This window comes from Narcine bancroftii, chromosome 4 (assembly GCF_036971445.1).
Source record: "Narcine bancroftii isolate sNarBan1 chromosome 4, sNarBan1.hap1, whole genome shotgun sequence".
In the NCBI taxonomy this organism is placed as follows: domain Eukaryota; kingdom Metazoa; phylum Chordata; class Chondrichthyes; order Torpediniformes; family Narcinidae; genus Narcine; species Narcine bancroftii.
The window spans coordinates 254,536,383-254,555,294 of NC_091472.1; the positions used below are offsets into that span (position 1 = coordinate 254,536,383).

At 41.1% G+C, this 18,912-nt stretch overlaps 1 protein-coding gene across 1 annotated transcript in view; it reads right to left on the reverse strand.

The window, feature by feature from the left end:
• Positions 1–18,912, reverse strand: part of stam2 (signal transducing adaptor molecule (SH3 domain and ITAM motif) 2) — a 53,421-nt gene that overhangs the window by 21,951 nt on the left and 12,558 nt on the right. Inside the window, exons 4-8 of the mRNA XM_069934778.1 lie at positions 18,010–18,114; positions 14,775–14,921; positions 12,234–12,315; positions 4,784–4,976; positions 4,029–4,123 (exon numbers count right to left, since the gene is read on the reverse strand). Of these exons, the coding sequence (XP_069790879.1) occupies positions 4,029–4,123; positions 4,784–4,976; positions 12,234–12,315; positions 14,775–14,921; positions 18,010–18,114 (622 nt within the window). The remainder of the gene's footprint in view (positions 1–4,028; positions 4,124–4,783; positions 4,977–12,233; positions 12,316–14,774; positions 14,922–18,009; positions 18,115–18,912) is intronic.

Consider the following 18,912-nt stretch of genomic DNA (forward strand, 5'->3'; position numbering starts at 1 on the left):
TCACATGAGGCAATCAAAGAATATTGAACTGCCATTTAAACATGTACTGTCCAATTACACAGATTTCAGATCAGATTCAAATTTATTGTCAGAACGTATACATGGCATCACATTCAACCCTGAGATTCATTTTTCCTGCAGGGGCAGCAGAATTACCACTAATTGATAGTGCAAACAAAATTGTACAGTGAAACATGTAAACAAAGAACTGCAAATAGATAAAAAATGTAAATGAACTGACTGCGCAATACAGAGAGAATAAAGTGCAGAAGTAAGAGTCCTTAAATGAGTCTCTAAATTAGTTTGTTGTTGAGGGGTCTGATGGTGGAGGGGGAGCAGCTGTTCCTGAACCTGGTGGTATGAGTCTTGTAGCACCTGCACCTCTTTCCTGATGGCAGCAGTGAGAACAGTGTGTGCCGGGTGGTGTGGGTCTTTGATGATTTCTGCTGTCTTCCAATGGCAGTGTTCCCCATAGATGTAGTCAATTGTGGGGACAGTTTTCCCCGTGATTTCCTGGGCTGCATCCACTACATTTTGGAGGGCTTTACCCTCAAGGGTATTGGTGTTCCCATACCAGACCGTGATGCAGCTGGTCAGCACACTTTCCACCACACTTCTGTAGAAATTTGCCAGAATTTTTGGTGTCATACCAAACCTCTGCAAACTCCTGAGGAAGTAGTCCCAAATTAACCTACAACCCATTACATTTTGGAGGGTGGGAAAAAACTGGAGCATTTGGGGAAAACCTTGGCAGACATGGGGAGAACATAAAAACTCCGTACAGGCAGTGTCAGATTATAACCCAGGTTGCTGGAACTGTAATAGCGTTTGGCTAACCACAATGTTAATCATGCCATCTTATAATATTCACATCTCTGCCAATTTTCATGTCATCTGCAAACTGACTAACCCACCCACCTTATTTTTCACCCCTCATTTATGTACATCACAAACAATAGGGGTGCACATAATATTAAGCAATTTGTCTTAATTTCAATCGAAATTGAACCATCTCTCATTTTGGAGAGTTCCATACTCTGCCAGCAAGGAAAATACAATGAATTTTGAAAGCAAAATATGCCAGGTGATTTGATCCAAACTCACTCCAAGCTGCTGGTATTATCCTTCGAAACTACAACCTTCTAACAGCAGTAACCCACATACCCACAGTCCTTCTTGCACTATACATCATGGTGAATATGTTACAGTAGAATATTGGTCAAGATACAAGTTTTGACTACAAACCCTAAACTACATGTTCATGTCCCACCACAGTATCAGATTAATTTAAATTTGACTAACTGCATACATGCATGTAATAATGATTATTAAATTATCTGAATAATTAATTTGATGGTTTTTTATAAATTAATGTTCTATTGGGGAGGAAATTAGCTGTCATTGTGGTATCTAGTTTATCCTGGACTCTAGTGCCAAATTATTTGACTTTTAACTGCCAGCAGAAAGTCCAAACGAGGTTCTCAATTCAGAGGGTGATTATGGATGCAAAATAAATGCTGGTCCTTTCACTAACTGTCCCACTCCATGGCTGAGTCCGTACAGTTCAAAGAAAGTTAGCCAATCCTTAACATTTGTAGATGCGATGATGGACTTTTGAGCTGCTGGACATGATATCAAACTACTCTTTGCAATTCCTGCTGAACAATCCACAAGTGGATTTTAAGAGCATCACCTGCTACAGTTGAGCATGAAGATAAAGACAAAAGAATTCACCATCTAACACATCATTAAGACAAATACGAAAATGATCAGTGAGATGCTGGCTTGGATACTCAAACATCAACCCACAACCTCAAAAATAGTCAACACCAAATTTCATAAAAGTCTGACAAATAAAAAGTGGCAATGGTCCCCACCCAAATGGTCCCCACCCAAATGGTCCCCACCCAAATGGTCCCCACCCAAATGGTCCCCACCCAAATGGTCCCCACCCAAATGGTCCCCACCCAAATGGTCCCCACCCAAATGGTCCCCACCCAAATGGTCCCCACCCAAATGGTCCCCACCCAAATGGTCCCCACCCAAATGGTCCCCACCCAAATGGTCCCCACCCAAATGGTCCCCACCCAAATGGTCCCCACCCAAATGGTCCCCACCCAAATGGTCCCCACCCAAATGGTCCCCACCCAAATGGTCCCCACCCAAATGGTCCCCACCCAAATGGTCCCCACCCAAATGGTCCCCACCCAAATGGTCCCCACCCAAATGGTCCCCACCCAAATGGTCCCCACCCAAATGGTCCCCACCCAAATGGTCCCCACCCAAATGGTCCCCACCCAAATGGTCCCCACCCAAATGGTCCCCACCCAAATGGTCCCCACCCAAATGGTCCCCACCCAAATGGTCCCCACCCAAATGGTCCCCACCCAAATGGTCCCCACCCAAATGGTCCCCACCCAAATGGTCCCCACCCAAATGGTCCCCACCCAAATGGTCCCCACCCAAATGGTCCCCACCCAAATGGTCCCCACCCAAATGGTCCCCACCCAAATGGTCCCCACCCAAATGGTCCCCACCCAAATGGTCCCCACCCAAATGGTCCCCACCCAAATGGTCCCCACCCAAATGGTCCCCACCCAAATGGTCCCCACCCAAATGGTCCCCACCCAAATGGTCCCCACCCAAATGGTCCAGGGACAAAGGGAAGCAGTATATTGTTGAGTTCAGCTTTGAGATTCTGTTCCACATTGCAAAAACCACCATCCCTTTGGTAGTCTTTCTTTTTCAAACTTTTTATTAATTATATTATAGGTAAACAATACACAAGGTGAATAAGAGTATAAAATCTCTTTGATAGTCAAAGATTAATTTCATTTTGATAGTATTACATCTTAATTATATGTCCATAGGGTTGAATATCCTACATCATTTTACAGGACAATAGTGCAATTCCAATGACCCAGATTCAGTCCTGGTCTTGGGACTTTACATATTTATTCTGTGACTGATGCGGGTTTCCGCTTAAATTCTCCTGTCTCTTCCACATGTTTTTTGGGATGTGGTGGGAATGGTAAATCAGTTGGTTGCTGTAAATTACTACTAATACAATGAAGAATAGGAGAATTAGGGAGGTTGAAGGGATGTGGAAAATTCGAGTGAGAATAAATGACAGTACAATAAATGGGGGAATGGGATGAAACCAAGCACTCCATCCCTCCTAGACACAGGAGGATGTGAAAAATAGGTAGGCAGGAAGACCACAAATGTGGTCAACTCTGAAGTAGCTCAGGATCCATGATTTAGGAAGCAATTAGGCTGAACAATAAGTGCTCTAGTGCATAAATAGTCAAATAATTCAGAAAGAATTCCCAAGTATCTGAATCACATCATCCAACTTCTTCCATTCAAGGAAGGTATAAACAACATATCACAAATTATCTATATATACTGCATGGAAACAGGCTCTTCAGCCCCACTCCTCCACGTCAACCAGATTGTCCATTCAACCTAGTCCGATTTGCCTGTGTTTGCCCCTCCAATCCATTCTTATCCAAGTACCCATCTAATTGTCTTTTGAACCTCTCATCTCTACATTAAAAGAATTCCACACTATTTCCTGGGATTTATCAGGCAATCCATTTCAGTATCCTTTAAGAAAGCATTTAAGGCACAGTATTGGTTCTCAGTGGGCCATGGCCCGCTGGTGAGCCATGTCATGTTTCCATGTGAGTCTTTAAAAATGTTAAATAACATACTTTAAATTAGATAAAGAGGTGTTTCTTATAGAGCTACCTTTGACTTGAAAATATTACTCAGTAATTGCCACTAGTGGGCCAGGACATGTTAGGCCAGAGGCCAGGTTGGCCTTAGACCAAAAAAGGTTGTTTAACAATTGACTATTTGAGCAGGCATCACACAAGGGTCTGTTGATGCAAGAACATCTCTCAAAGTTTATTCTTTACAACAGATGGCACTATCAATTGGCCAAAGAATGAATGTCATTATCAAGCCTTCCATTCAGTCACCAATTCAAGATACAAAAATGATGACAAGTTAATCCTCCTTACCTGGTTCAGGATCTGCATTCAGATTGGTTGACACAAAATTGGAAGGAAAAAGTCCAATACCCTTTTTGGTCTCTCCTTTCCACCAATTAGGGTCACTGCGCAAGAAAACAGAAGATGTACAATGTAAGTGCACAAGCCTGGAATATAAGGGAAGATGTAGAGAATGCAGATGATAGAATCTGAAGCAAAAAAACAAAATGCTGGAGGACAGACAGCATCCATGAGACAAATGGACAGTCCCCAAAGCAGGATTTTTGACTCAAAATGCCCACTTTCACCTCTTCCTGGTTCTGGGGGTTGGGAACCTTGCTGTACAAAATGGGACAGGGGCACACACACAAAAAAAAAATCACGTTCAAAAATAACTGGATGATCATGATGAGCTGCAAGCTGCAAAGCTAAAGACTGTGAAGTGGGATTAAGTTAAATATTGCTATTTAAGCATGCAGACCAAAAGGTAAATGATTGTCAAAAAGTCTCCATTGGTGCAAAAGAGAAGTGAATTAAATACTCAAAAAGCAATGAGGATCTGGATTGGAGTTGGACTAAGTGAACTTTTAAATAGTGGACACAAGGGCTTCCTTCCATGGCAAATGATTTTGTGAAACAGTTAAGATTGTGGGCTGAAGGGCCTGTGCTGTAATGCATAAAAGGGAGGTGTGCAATAGAAAATAGGCACATTGGGCCCTAATCCAACCTTAATAGAATTTATAAAGAATTAACAATCGACAAATCACAGCATTTTCAAATGGTACCTGTCATCTAAAATGGTAATTATTTCCCCCGCTTTAAAAGTAAGTTCATTATCTTCAACAGCCTCAAAATCGTAGAGGGCGCGGACCATGCGGATTTCAGTTCTGTGAGAGTTCACAGCACTTTCTGCTGATGGGTACAAAGATTTTGCCTCTGTCTGTTGCTGTTTCTGTTCTTGCAAAGAAATTTCAATAGCTATGGAAAAAAAACAAATCCGTAAGTATTTTGTCATATAAACCATACCGATATATTCTTTTATGAAACTAAATATTTTTTATTGTCAATTAAATCTAATTAGGTTTCTCGTTACAATAGCTCAGTAAACACACTTAGGTTACAAGCTTCAACAATGGAAGGAATAAACCAACTCTTCCCATTATAAATATTCTCACCCACAAGTGGAGTTGAAGAGAATGTTGGGGAGAATAAAAACTGGGATTAACGATTGGTCAGTGCAGACCCAAAGGTCCTGTTTGTTTGCAGTATCTCTCCAGGACTCCATGGACATTGATGGCTTAAATTACTTGGCACAAGCAAGTCCTAAATTACCAGATCCACACTTACCTTGAGGAGACTTCCTCAATGAAGGCAGCTCCATCATGGCTAGGAAGATCCTTAAATTCTTTAGAGCAGCGCCATAACTAAGCCTCACCAACAAAAATGCCAAAAATATCTAAGCCACATTCTCAGGTTCATTTGGCTATCAAAACAGTCAAAGGACTTTGAAATGTTGGCATAATTACATTTACACAACGAGGTTTAAATAGTAACTTGATACATCGGCGTACAAGATTAAGAGGGGCTTAGATGGAATGGACAACCAGTAACATTTTCCTGGAGCAGCAATTGCAAATGCCAGAGGACATCTGTTTAAGGTGAGTGAAGGGAAGTTTAGGGGAGATGTTAAAGGTAGGTTTTTACTCAGAGAGTAGGAGGTGCCTGGAATGCATTGCCAGTGGTGGTGGTGGAGGCTGGTACAATATGGACATTCATGAGACTCTCAGATGGATACAAAAAAGACTCCATGGGCAGCAAGAATGCTGAACGATCAAAGAAACTGCTCATACTAACCAACCAAGTTCTCATATTCACAAAACAATCTTTATTTATTTATTTGTATATATGAATACTTGTCCTGCATAGTCATTGTTTGTCTGTATGTGTAATATTTGGTTGTGTGTGAGTTTTGCACCGAAGTCTGGAAAATGCTATTTTGTCAAGTTGTACTTGTGCAATTAGATGATAATAAACTTGACTAGAGGATTACGGGTGTGAGGTAGGGAAAAATTAAATTGTTGTGGATTAGCTTTCCTAGGTTGGCACAACATTGTGGGCTGAAGGGCCTGTAACGTGCTGTATGTTATATGTTCAATATTGCTTGAATGATAAAATGTGCTACTGCAATGTATTTTATTTATATATTCTGCAGTTCTTAACATTCAAGTCAAACTGGTATGGGATTGGATTATTTGGAAACTACAACTTTCCCCAGATAGCAAACATTGTTGTTTCTAGTTGGAGCTCATTTAATAGAACCCAGAGTATGAGATGGAAGGACTCAGCAGATCAGGCAGCATCCATGAAAAGAAATGGGCAGACAACATTCCGGGTCGGGAATCTTTTTCAGGGCTAGTCTTTCCAGCTTCACATCGTTTGCTCAAGATTTCAACAGTTGCAGTATTTGTCTTTCTCCATCAGACACCACATCCATGCAGTTCCTCATAATAAAGCCTCGCTTTGGACACTTGCAATGCACCACAGCAGGCATTCCTGTCTGGTTAAAAAAATCTACTTTTCAAATTTAAAAACAGATTTAAGAGTATACAGACAATCACTAAACTGTAGTGGTCCAGAATATTCATAATAATCAAAGAAACAGAAGAAATGTTAGTATTAGTACCTCAGTGAACAGGCTTAAAAGAAAAGCAAATTTCAGTACAGCTGTACAAAGCTAATTTATAGGAGATCTTGAAAATTTTGCACAGTTCTGTATATCAAACTTCAGACTCTTTGAAAAAGCAACAGTGCAGATTTAACAAAATATTAAATTACCAACTAGACAGGAATTCCCTGAAATTGAGGATTAAAGACAATTTAAAAAGTGTTACAGGTTATATTTAAAGCCCCTTTCACACTTGCATTCACTAAATTAGCCATTCATTCAGTGTCCCAGGATAGGAATGGGGGTTTTGCTTTTCACACTGGGACACTGAATATTTTCACACTTGCATGGAGACATCCCCGGGGTTAGGACTGTCCTACCTTCTACTGGTGCAATTACTTGTTTCACACTTGCCTGATTGCAAGTGGGATTATACTAGGGGTCGAGGCCGTCAATCCCCCAGTGTGACGTCATTTGACACTAGCGCTGAGTTGATTTTGCTTTCACACTTGGCACTTTAAAGGCTGATTGGTCTTTGATTTCTGGGATCAATTGCAAGAGTGAAAGGGGCTAAATATTATATATAAATAGGTTTTTAAAAGAGATAGATTGCGGGGAATCAGGGAAGGTCACTTCACAAAGAGTAACAAAACCCATCTCATTTAAAATGCAAGAGCTTTGCTGAAGATTGACATTCAGCCACCAGTGACTTTTGCAAAGACAATGGAACTGCTTTAGAAAGAATTTCAAAAGCACATGCAAATGTAAAAGTCCGTTGTTGAAAACTCCATTTTGAAGACAGGTTGTGAGTTCAGCCTGTTCAAATCCCATGTAGTCCTGGCTAGAGTATTTCTCCTGAAATAAGGGAAACAAGAGGAACTCTATGGTGACCTGGAAGAAGAGGTTATAATTTGGAAAACCCATGATGGGGCAAGTTTCTTCAGCAAGACACTCAAGTGACTGATTGGAGGAAATCAGTTTGTGTCTGTCCAATGAGCAACAAACATCTCTGAAACCAACAAGAACCTTCCTGAGTGGTAACCATTTACCTTTAAGCACCAGAACCTGGTGAAATTCATAAATGTTAAATTCTGTGCACAGTATAAAGAATTGCTTCATACCAATGAACTTGGTGAAGTGAGAAATGAATGATTCGACTATTAAAGCAAAGAACTTTCCTGAACATATACACATTACATACACATGCGCTTAGAGTTAGAAGGGTGTTAAATTAATAGTGATAAGTTAAAGTTTGATCTTTTTTTAATGTTTAAAGAAAATTATCAGCAACTTTTTTTTTTAAAGTAACCATTTGCCTTGGTGAATTTCTATTGCTGCTGGGTTTTGTTGTCCTCTGGGTTCGTAACAAAGGTAATTTATACAACCAACAGAAACTTTGTTGGTGACAGAGTCTAGTTTAAAAAAAACAAATGTTAAAAAACTGCACATACGACAAACAGAAAATGCTGACTTTCTCAGCAGGCCAGGCCACATCTGTTGGAAGAGAAACAGGGTTAACATTTTAAAACTAATCTGAACAATCCTGACAAAGGTCACCAACCAAAAACATCAACTTTTTCTTCCACAGATGTGGCTTACCCTGCTGAGAATGTCAGGATTTTGGCTTTATTTTACTACAAAACCAAGTGAGAGCAACGTCATTCAGAAAGGAAGTTAGGAATCATTTATTCATACAGTGCAATGCACCAGCAACCCAGTTTTGAATCGGACAGTCTGTAAGAAATTTGTACATTCTCCCTGTGTTTGCATGGGTTTCCTCCTTCCCTGCAAAACTGTACAGGGCTTGTAGATTAATTTGTGTATTTGGGCAGCACAGCCTTGCGGACAGGAAGGGCCCATTTACCGGGCTGTAACTCTAAATTTAAAATACTCATGAATTAAAAGCACATCCAATTTAATTACAAATTTTAAACATTCAACAATATTTGGCTAGCAAAAGCCAAATTAAATGGAGCCAAGGAGTGCGAAAGATATGAATATTTAATTCAGCTATAATCTCACCATAATCACTGGATTATATGCAGTGATTCACGCAGTAATTAAAGTATCCTGGAGCACCCTACACTATGAGGAGGCTAAATGCCACCCATAATCTGAAATACACAAATGTGCTGAAGAAACTCAGCAGCTCATGCAGCATCCATAGGAGGTAAAGGATTCAGTGGTTTTAACCTTCCTTCACCTGCATGCAAAACCAAATGTTCCTTTAGTTAGAGTGGACCTTCTATAGTAAGCCCACAGACCACCAATGGAAAGGGTGGGGGATGATACTCTCAAGCCCCTTCCCAGAGAACTGACAGGATTTTTGTTTTGATGGATATTTGTAAATTTATTTTTGGTCATCAAATTTACAATCTTAAGACTTATTCCTAGTTTATTGTGTCAGTAACTCATCTTCAGCATTTCCTTGCTGACCACAGATTGCCAGTGGTTCACAGATCATTAGCTGAAAAATATTGATTTAGCAGGTTACTTGTAGGGTGATTCAACATAGAGCATATTACCCTCACTCAAGCGCAAAGTGAAGCAGTCTGTTAGTGGAGCAATGGAATCTTTTCCATATCAACATCTTGTGGCTTTACATGGATGCCCCAAGTTGAGTTGCAAGCATCCATTTTGCTAAATGCATTTGAATCTGGAATGCATTTAGACCCATGTCCTCCATTCCCTGTAAGCTCACAATTCATGTGGTGTCAAGTGTACAAATGTTGCTATCCACTTAAAGTTTCACAGGTATAATGTAGCAAAGTGTTTTAACTTGGGGGCAGGGAGCATTGCATGGACAAGCTGAGTCCCAATATAAAATCACGAGCCAAAACCCAAAGGCACCTAAGCAGCACATGAACAGATCGAAGATCCACCAGTTTGATAGGCAAGGGTGGGATGAAGAGTTCTAACAGGGTAAACTGCACAAACATCAGCTCGACAAACTTAAATGAGAAAAAACACCAGATAGATACTGTCAATGAGCCATCATAGAAGACATTACATTTTTAACTGAGCTAACTTCTGCATGGAAACATCAAACACCTTCTACAAGAGGTGTTTGAGTAATTTCAATTTTGAAAACAGACTTATATTAAAAAGCTCATATTGCCTTTTCAAAACAGAAACACTTTCATTTTTTTCCCCCCATGCAGCACACAGAAGTGCTGGAGAAATTTACCAGATTGTGCAGAAGCCAGGGACAGAAGGGTTCAGGCTCAAGCCCTTCTTCAGATGTGCTAAAAATTAGATAGATTTCCGATGAAGTGGGGGAAAGGGAAAGACGAAGAGCACAAACACAGCTGATGGTGGTGGGGGAGGGAGAGGGAGGAGAAAGTAGCTGAGAGGTGATGGGGAGGGGACAGAGGGCTGAAAAAGATAGCCTTCTGATGTGAGAAAGGAAGGGACAGAAGAGGTAGAAAGGGGACAGAGGGATGATTGAAAGTGAGAGAAATGGGGGAAGGGGTTTACCAGAAGTTGGAGGTCAATATTAATGCCATCTAGTTGGAGATCCCCCAGAGGGAATACAAGGTGTTGCTACTCCAATTTGCATGTTATCTCAACCTGGCAATATGAGTCCACAGATATATCGACCTTGCCAATTTCTGGGAAGACCCCTCTGGACCCCCCCCCCCGCAACTCTCCTCAGCCTTCTGACTCCATTCTTTGCACTTCCCCAGCCCCTTCCTTTCTCAGCCCTCCTCCCCTCATCTCCTCATCTCCATCTTCTTCTTCCCCTCTCACCTCTATCACCTTCTGGTCCATGCTCCTTCCTCTTACCCTCAAACCTCTTTATTTGAGCATTTACATGATTTTTCAGCGTACCTGAAGCACTGTTCCCTAAGCTGTGCACGTGCATACCTTCTGCCACCAGCACACAAAGGAAATTAATGTGCACACAAAAGGTTAGTTAAATAATGTAATAATTTTAAAATAATCTCTTAACTATATTATTTTATAGAATGCAATCATACTTGTAATATAATAAAACATGTCAATAGTTTTATTAGCCATGAGAGATAGGCTGTGCCCATTTTCAAGTTTACATTTGCACAAGCATTCAGCGCGCACATACTTTTGTCACAGGAAAAAAATTTGCACAACATAAGATTTTCGCGCATACTGACTGACCTGACAGGCCAGTAACATCACCTGACTATTGCTTTCCACAGATCCTGAATAACCTGCTGAGTTTCTCCAGAAGTTTTGTGCATTGCACAAGACCCTGGCACCTGCAGACTTTTTTTTTTAACTTTTTTCATTCAGCTTTCCAACACAACATCAAAAGCAATGAAAAGGGGCAGGAATAAGCCGTTCAGCTCAAAGTCTGTTCCACCATTCAATACCATCACAGTTGGTCATCTATTTCAATGCAGGCAACCCCCACCACGTCACAGGAGACAGGGCGAGTTCCCAGATATAGGCAACATTCTTATTTTCTGTAACATGAAGCCATGTCATATGTACATGCATCAAAAAATGAGAATTGAAAAAGTGCATTTTTTTTTTAACCTCACCATAAAAATTCTAGAGAGCAAATTTTAGAGTGATTTCTATTCCCTGAATAGCCATAACAAAGAGGTCACCTATTGCATTTATCTGCTCTTTCTCCCCATGAGCTTCGATGCCTCAAGTCAAGAAATGTTCTTCCTAAATTTATCTTATGAAGCAAGTTTGACCGAGCTAGGGTTTTCGTCTCTGGAACAACAAAGGATGAGAAGTATACAAGAGGGGCTTGGATAGGGTAGACAGCCAGCACCTTTTTACTGGGGAGGCAATTAAAATATCAGCAGACTTCTGTTTTAGGGAAAAGTTTTTAAAAATATAAATACAGAGGGCTGGGTGCCTGGAATGCATTGCCAGGTACAGTGGTACAATGGGGACTTTCAAACAAATCTGAGATAAGACGCATGGATGCAAGAGAATCCATTCTGGGTACGAGTTATAGAAAATTAGGTTGATGTAGAGTAGGTTTACATCGGTCATTGCAACATTGTGGGAAGAAAGGCCTGTACTGTGCTATTGTGTTCCATATTCAGAGATTTGGCCTTCACAACTTCCAGTGGCTGAGAATTCCATTGGTTCACCAGCTCTGAGTAAGGAAATTATTCCCATCTTATCTGTATCCAGTCTAAGGCCCAGATTCTGAACACCACCTGACAGGGGAGAATAAAATTCTTACTTCACTCAGCCTTGCATAACCAAATCAACTGAATACAGGTATATTCTACTTTATGAAAGTAGAGTATTCTTATGAAACCTTTTGTATGCCAAAATGGTGTAAAGCGAAGACCTATTCACTGCTATTGAAGGTTATTTTCATAAAAGTGAAAACCCATTCAAATCCTTTAGAAAAAGCGAACACAGCTTCATAAAAGTGAATTTTTGTAATTCATGTATTTGTAAAGCAAGGTATACCTGTATATACATTTTTTTAAACATTCAAAAAGATCCTTTCTCATTCTATTACATCCAATCTACTACTTCCAATAAACTTACAGAAAAAAAAAACATTCTCTATAGATTTTTAAGAACAAATGATTTACAATTACTTTACTCCTTACCTTTAGCTAGATCTATATCTTCGGTAGTTCTACTTAGAGACGTGCTGCCATTTTTTGATGAATTTGCAGTGCTCTGGCTTGGCTGTTTTAAAAAAAAATGATCAGCATTAAGTATTTTTCAAAGCACATTCTCTGCTTGGTACCTTCCATGTGTAGTTTGGCATCAATACCCATTTGCTCCATGTACATCCTTTCTTCAACTACATCAATTGTTTCACTGTTTTGGTATGATTTGGTGGGGGTTTTTTGGGGGATCTGAAGAAATTTCTACAAAAAGAAGCCTTAGTTAAGGGTGTCCAGGTCAACATTGAACCCTGACTGGGAAAATATTTTATATATGTTATTTCAAACTTTATCCAAATGTCACATAACTGATTCATCCAGTTGTGGGAACACACTCCATACTCCAAATGTAAATATGCATCCTGTTACTCACCCAAAGCATTCTCTTTGACAATTCAAAATTATCTTAGAGAGGCACATGGATGCAAGAAAAATAAGGGGTTATGGGTGTGAGGTAGGAAAGGATTAGGTTATTGTGGAGTAGGTAAGAACAACATCATGGGCTGAAGGTCCTATACTGCATTTGTTCTATGTTCGATAGTCAATCTATTTTGAGAATTCAATTTTACCTCCCACTCCCAAGAATTTATTAATCATAATCCCAAACTGCCAATTGTCCTACTTCCAACACAATGCTCCTGGACTAAAATTATCCAGCCTACCCTTTTCCTCTTCATCTCAAGATTCAACATTTATTACCTTCAAACAAATTGATAGAACCAAAACAATTTTCTGGTGATCACCTGTTCCATTTCATTCGCCCAGAGTGATGGCATTTTTTCTTGTCTCAGTCTCAAATATTATGTCATACAGGTATACCCCACTTTACGAACTCAAATTACGAAAATTAGTTTTTTTTACGAAGAAAGCAATGTTGGCTTCTATGAAAAAACGACCGGTGGATTTTATTTATTTATTTAATTTATATATACAGCATTGTAACAGGCCATTTTGGCCCAAGCTGTCACAGAGTGGCCGGCAGGGGTGGGAGAGGACGAGAGAAGTGGTCAAAACTCGCTGTCTCCCCAATTCTTGTAAGTGAAACTACATTGTACATACTTTATTTGACCTTATATAGGCTGTGTAATTATCATAACATATCATTCCTGCTTTGACTCTATGTCAGTGTTATTTGATAAGATTTGATGGGGTTTTTTTGGGTCTGAGTTAACACTCAAAACAATTACTCATAATTGCCTCTTCACTTTACACCATTTCAGCTTACAAAAGGTTCCGTAGGAACTGCCTAGTTTTGTAAAATGGGGTATAACTTTATATGGACCAGGTTTTTAAAAGCTAATCAAGGTTTGGCTGCTCTCTTGCCAGCAAGGAACCCAGACATTTGTACACCATTTTCCCCCACTATAAACATGTGGGGAAAACAGTATCCAATACAGGCTTCAATGCACAGGCTGAAGCAGATGTGAACTCGACAGCCCAAATTTCTACCCTCATACAAATATAGTGTTTAAATAGCAGAGGCAGAGCTCTGCTGAAGAAAAACTCAGACACAGACTTTTTTCCTTTAATTATTCTCATTTCTCTTGGGAGTCCAGCAAGGTCATGATGCTAAGAGCAGCAAAGACTGAAGGTGGCAGCTGGTCTTGACTGACAGGCAGGAAGAGGACAACTGTTGACAAATGAAAACCCCTGTATAATAATCTGTTGATGGGTCTGCAGCATAGAATATTACAGCACAGTCCCTTACATATACACATACATGTGTGTATGTGTTATAGAGAGAGACAGGCAGAGAGAGAGTGAGAGAGAGAGAGAGAGAGAGAGAGAGAGAGAGAGAGAGAGAGAGAGAGAGAGAGAGAGAGAGAGAGAGAGAGAGAGAGAGAGAGAGAGAGAGACACATTCCTGACAAAGCCCAGCTCCTGACACTCACCAGTTGCAGTCATTCACCAACATCCACTAATAATCTCTGATCCATTCTGCAGTTTGATATAATCACGTGCCCTTGCCCAGCTGTAGCCTACAACCTGCAAAGGCCTGCATTCATTCTCCCCAAGGACCATATTCCCCCGTGCTTCTTACCCTCATCTCACTTGCTCATCTACTCACTCCTTCCTTTTGTGACTTGTTGTCAAACATGGTTTTTTATTAAGTTTTACTATTATATAGAAATGCAAGCTGCAGAAGTTAAACATTCTAGTGGACACTTGTAACTTGGGAGAAACTCGATGAATTTTATTTACCATTTGTGGAAAAATAAACTTCTGGGTACAGTGCTTCCAAAATTCACAACAACCTCTCCTCAAAGGCCAAGGACATTATGAGCGCAATCAATGCCAACTTCCATCCAAGGTACACAGCATTATGACTTGAACACACATTTCTGTTCTTTTATGGAACTCTCCATAGCAAACTTCCACAGCATGATTGGATGAAGTTAGAGGCATCCCAACATCCTCAACGATAAAAGTCAAACTTTCCATTGATGTTTGTGTCCCAAGAAGGAACATTTTAAAGTACCTGAGAGCTGGATGTAGGAAAGGAGACCCCATCTTCTTTAAGTGCTTTGATGGTAGCAGCAATAAGACTGAGCTGGGGATCCTTGCTAAACTCCTCCACCCATTCCACCATTAATGCCTTAAGTTTCTCACATACTTTTGGATGAGCCTGCATGCAAAAAGTGAAGTACAGTTCATTATACTAAATGATTAGCATGTGAAAATTACTTAAACTGGTAAACATTACCACAAAGGACATCATGAACACGTTACTCTTCATTTTAAATTTTTAACATTTTTTTTTATATAAACAGGACGACAGAAGCCAATTCCAGATATTTAAACCCTTTCTGCCCAATTACACCCAAATCAACCTTTGACGTAGTACATTTTGAAGGGTGGGAGGAGACCAATGTAGACACAAGGAGAACGTACAAATTCCTTCGACAATGCTGCATTCAAACCTGGGTTACTGGCACTGTAATAGCGTCGCACTAACCTTGCCGTCCATATTGCATAAGATATCAACGTAGAAATATCCTAATGATCTTTCATTGCAGCCAGGTCCAAATGCCAAAGCTTGCTGCACAATAGGATTCTGAGAGCACCATTACCAGGACTCTAGCAGATCACCTCAGCAGCAATAACTACTGGCTAAGCTAACAATGCACGGTTTAATATATAGAGAGAAAACTTTGTACTTATTTGCATCTTTATAGCAGCAAAAAGTTCCAAATGACTTTAATAAAATGCATCATCGTCAAACAGAAATTGGTGCACATATCCAGTAATTTAATCAATGTAGCAAGTTTTTTTCCAATAAACTATTTTTTAAAAACTTTTTAAAAGTATAGGCAAAAGTGGTGAGAATTGCAGAGATTTTCAGGTAATCTCCTTTAGTATACAAATCTCTGCCAAGGCAATTCTTTCAATTTTGTGGTCAATATTCTCCCATTTGGTTTCCATCATCTGATCACTTCTTTGCCATTTGTGGGATCTTGTTTTGCATTAAAGACCATTAACAACTGCCTACAAAAATATATTTCCCAATGACTTTGCTACCTTTAAAGCACAAGAGAGTTGTGACATCACAGATCACCACAGATGCAACACTAATCCTTCCCCATTGTTAATTATAAACTACTCACAATTAGTTTTGTAACTTAACAAGCATATATCATCTCTCGATCCAGAAATAAGCATTGCAGAAGAGGATTGACTCTGCATACATGATCCCTGGTCTCTATCAGATTTCCTAAGACTTGAGGCTGAAGATGCTGGCCAACTTGTGGCCACGAGGTTAGGTTTGGCTCCAACTATTTTACATTCATAAGAAGAATAGATAGTCCGATCTACAGGTACATGCAGGAAGAGTTGGAACCTTTGCTAGGAAAAAAATAGGCAACAAGAAAACATTTCCTATTTTCCACATTGTTACTTTTGATGTTGAAAATACAAGATTGCAGTCATTTTGACAATTTTTCTTTATCAGCATGTTGGAACATAGATTGGAATCAAGAACATGGTTAGCAAAGCATTTAGCACAGTGGATCCCAAACAATTTTTGCTGCCGCCCTCTTGGTTCCCAGGCCACATCGCTAGCGCATCTCCCCCCCCCCCCCCCCCACCAATCTCACACACACATACATACAATGAACAATCACCTCTTTCTTGGTATTAGGTCTACTGCAAATTTAAAGTAACAACTAATCTAACAATATAAACAAGCATATGTATTTCACAAATAAAACTTAAAGTAAATCAATTTATTTAGCAATATGAAAGAGTAAATTTACACCACGTTGATATAACACGGTCAGTCCCTGACCTGTCGGTCCTGTGCCGAGCAATCACCATCACCGTCCTGGTCGGTCCTGTGCCGAGCAGTCACCATCACCGTCCTGGTTGATCCTGCGCCGAGCAGTCACCATCACTGTCCTGGTTGGTCCTGCGCCGAGCAGTCACCATCACCGTCCTGGTCGGTCCTGTGCCGAGCAGTCACCATCACCGTCCTGGTCGGTCCTGTGCCGAGCAGTCACCATCACCGTCCTGGTTGATCCTGCGCCGAGCAGTCACCATCACCGTCCTGGTTGATCCTGCGCCGAGCAGTCACCATCACTGTCCTGGTTGGTCCTGCACCGAGCAGTCACCATCACGTCCTGGTCGGTCCTGCACCGAGCAGTCACCATCACCGTCCTGGTCAGTCCTGTGCCGAGCAGTCACCATCACCGTCCTGGTCGGTCCTGCGCCGAGCAGTCACCATCACCGTCCTGGTCGGTCCTGTGCCGAGCAGTCACCATCACCGTCCTGGTCGGTCCTGTGCCAAGCAGTCACCATCACCGTCCTGGTCGGTCCTGTGCCGAGCAGTCACCATCACCCTCCTGGTCGGTCCTGTGCCGAGCAGTCACCATCACCGTCCTGGTCGGTCCTGTGCCGAGCAGTCACCATCACCGTCCTGGTCGGTCCTGTGCCGAGCAGTCACCATCACCGGCCTGGTCGGTCCTGTGCCGAGCAGTCACCATCACCGGCCATCACAGTCCTGGTTGGTCATCGTCCCATGAGGTCCCCGTCCCAAGCAATCCCCCCCCACCCCCTCCTCACCTGAGAGATAGCACATGATGAGTGTTGAGGTCTGGGTTTTCCGGAAATATTTGGTCCGCCCCCTTTTTCCTCACCACCCCCTTAGATCTTTCCACCACCCACTTTGGGAATCACTAATTTAGCACAATGCTGTTACAACACTAACAACCTGGTTTCAAAGCCAGTGCTGTCTGTAAGGACTGTGTACATTCTCCAGGCACTCCGGTTTCCTCCCACCCTTCAATATCTAAGGGGGTTAGATGTTAATTGCGAGGTACTGGCTCATGGGCCAGAAGGGTCTGTTACCACGCTGCAAGTCTAAAAATTTAAACAAACTACCACCATTTGACTGGGTGCAATGATTAGAAGAGTACAGAGGGGAAATAATCCTAGTAAGCACGTCATCATTCTGGTCAAAGTTTTGATAGGGCAGTCCAAGATTCTTCACACCACAACGTCATTCAATTTTTGTACTGAAACATGGTGGGCATGTAGATACACAATTAATATGGTCTGAGTCTACTGAACAATTTTGGCAATTGTAATTAATGCATTTTCTGTTTGTTCAGGCTTAGTACCTTAATTCACAATGCAGGGATTAAACAAAAACAGCAATATAAAATTACACATCAGTTGAATCAAATCATGCAGGGAATATTAATATCCACTTTTATTACCTTACTATATGCATTTAATAAACTTCCAGCTTCACTTGTGAAGTCACGAGAACATATTTCTAGGTGGAAAATCTTCCCACAGTTCGAGACACAGGCTCCTAATAACTGCAAAGTCATAGAACAGAGTTACTTTTAGTTCAGAACACAGATATTCATTGATATTTCAAGAGAGATTTATAAATGAGAACTTTTAAGTTTCAAGGTTATAAATACAAGCAAGGCACGGTTGGTGTAGCGGTTAGTAGAATACGGTTTCAAACTGTGACCTGGGTTCAATTCCAGCGCTGTCTGTAAGGACTTTGTACATTCTCCCCATGTCTGTATGGGTTCTCTCCAGGTGCGTTGGTTTCTCCCCTCCCTTCAAATGTATGGGGCTTGTAGATTAATTGGGATGTTTGGGCAGCATGGGTTTGTGGGGCAGAAGGGCAAGTCCAAAAAAAATTAAAACTGCATGCAAGAGGATCAGGAGAAATTAGATTGGGAGCAGATGTTGAAAGTCCGTCATTAATTCTGGCACAACTCTGCCAATTGGACTACCGCTGCACTACTGTTGTGTGGGATGGGAAAAGTTCAGTGGGTTTAAAGAATAGCAGGTCTGGACCAGGGTGAATGCAGAAATAATCTTTATTGAAATACACATAAGCGGATTGCAACAGGGATAACAGACCCAAGTATTCTCATCACACAGCACAGTGCAACCAGTCACATTGGACTGAACACTACCAATACTAGCAACTGGTTATACAGACTTACTATAACCAAGGACTACAATATGTTACCTGCCATTCCTTGCCTAATGTGGGCACAGCTCAGATGCAACCTACAACAGGATACAACAGCTCCAATCCCTATGTATTGAACCCCTGACCAACGACTCCTCCAGCGTTGTCCATGGGAGGGTTC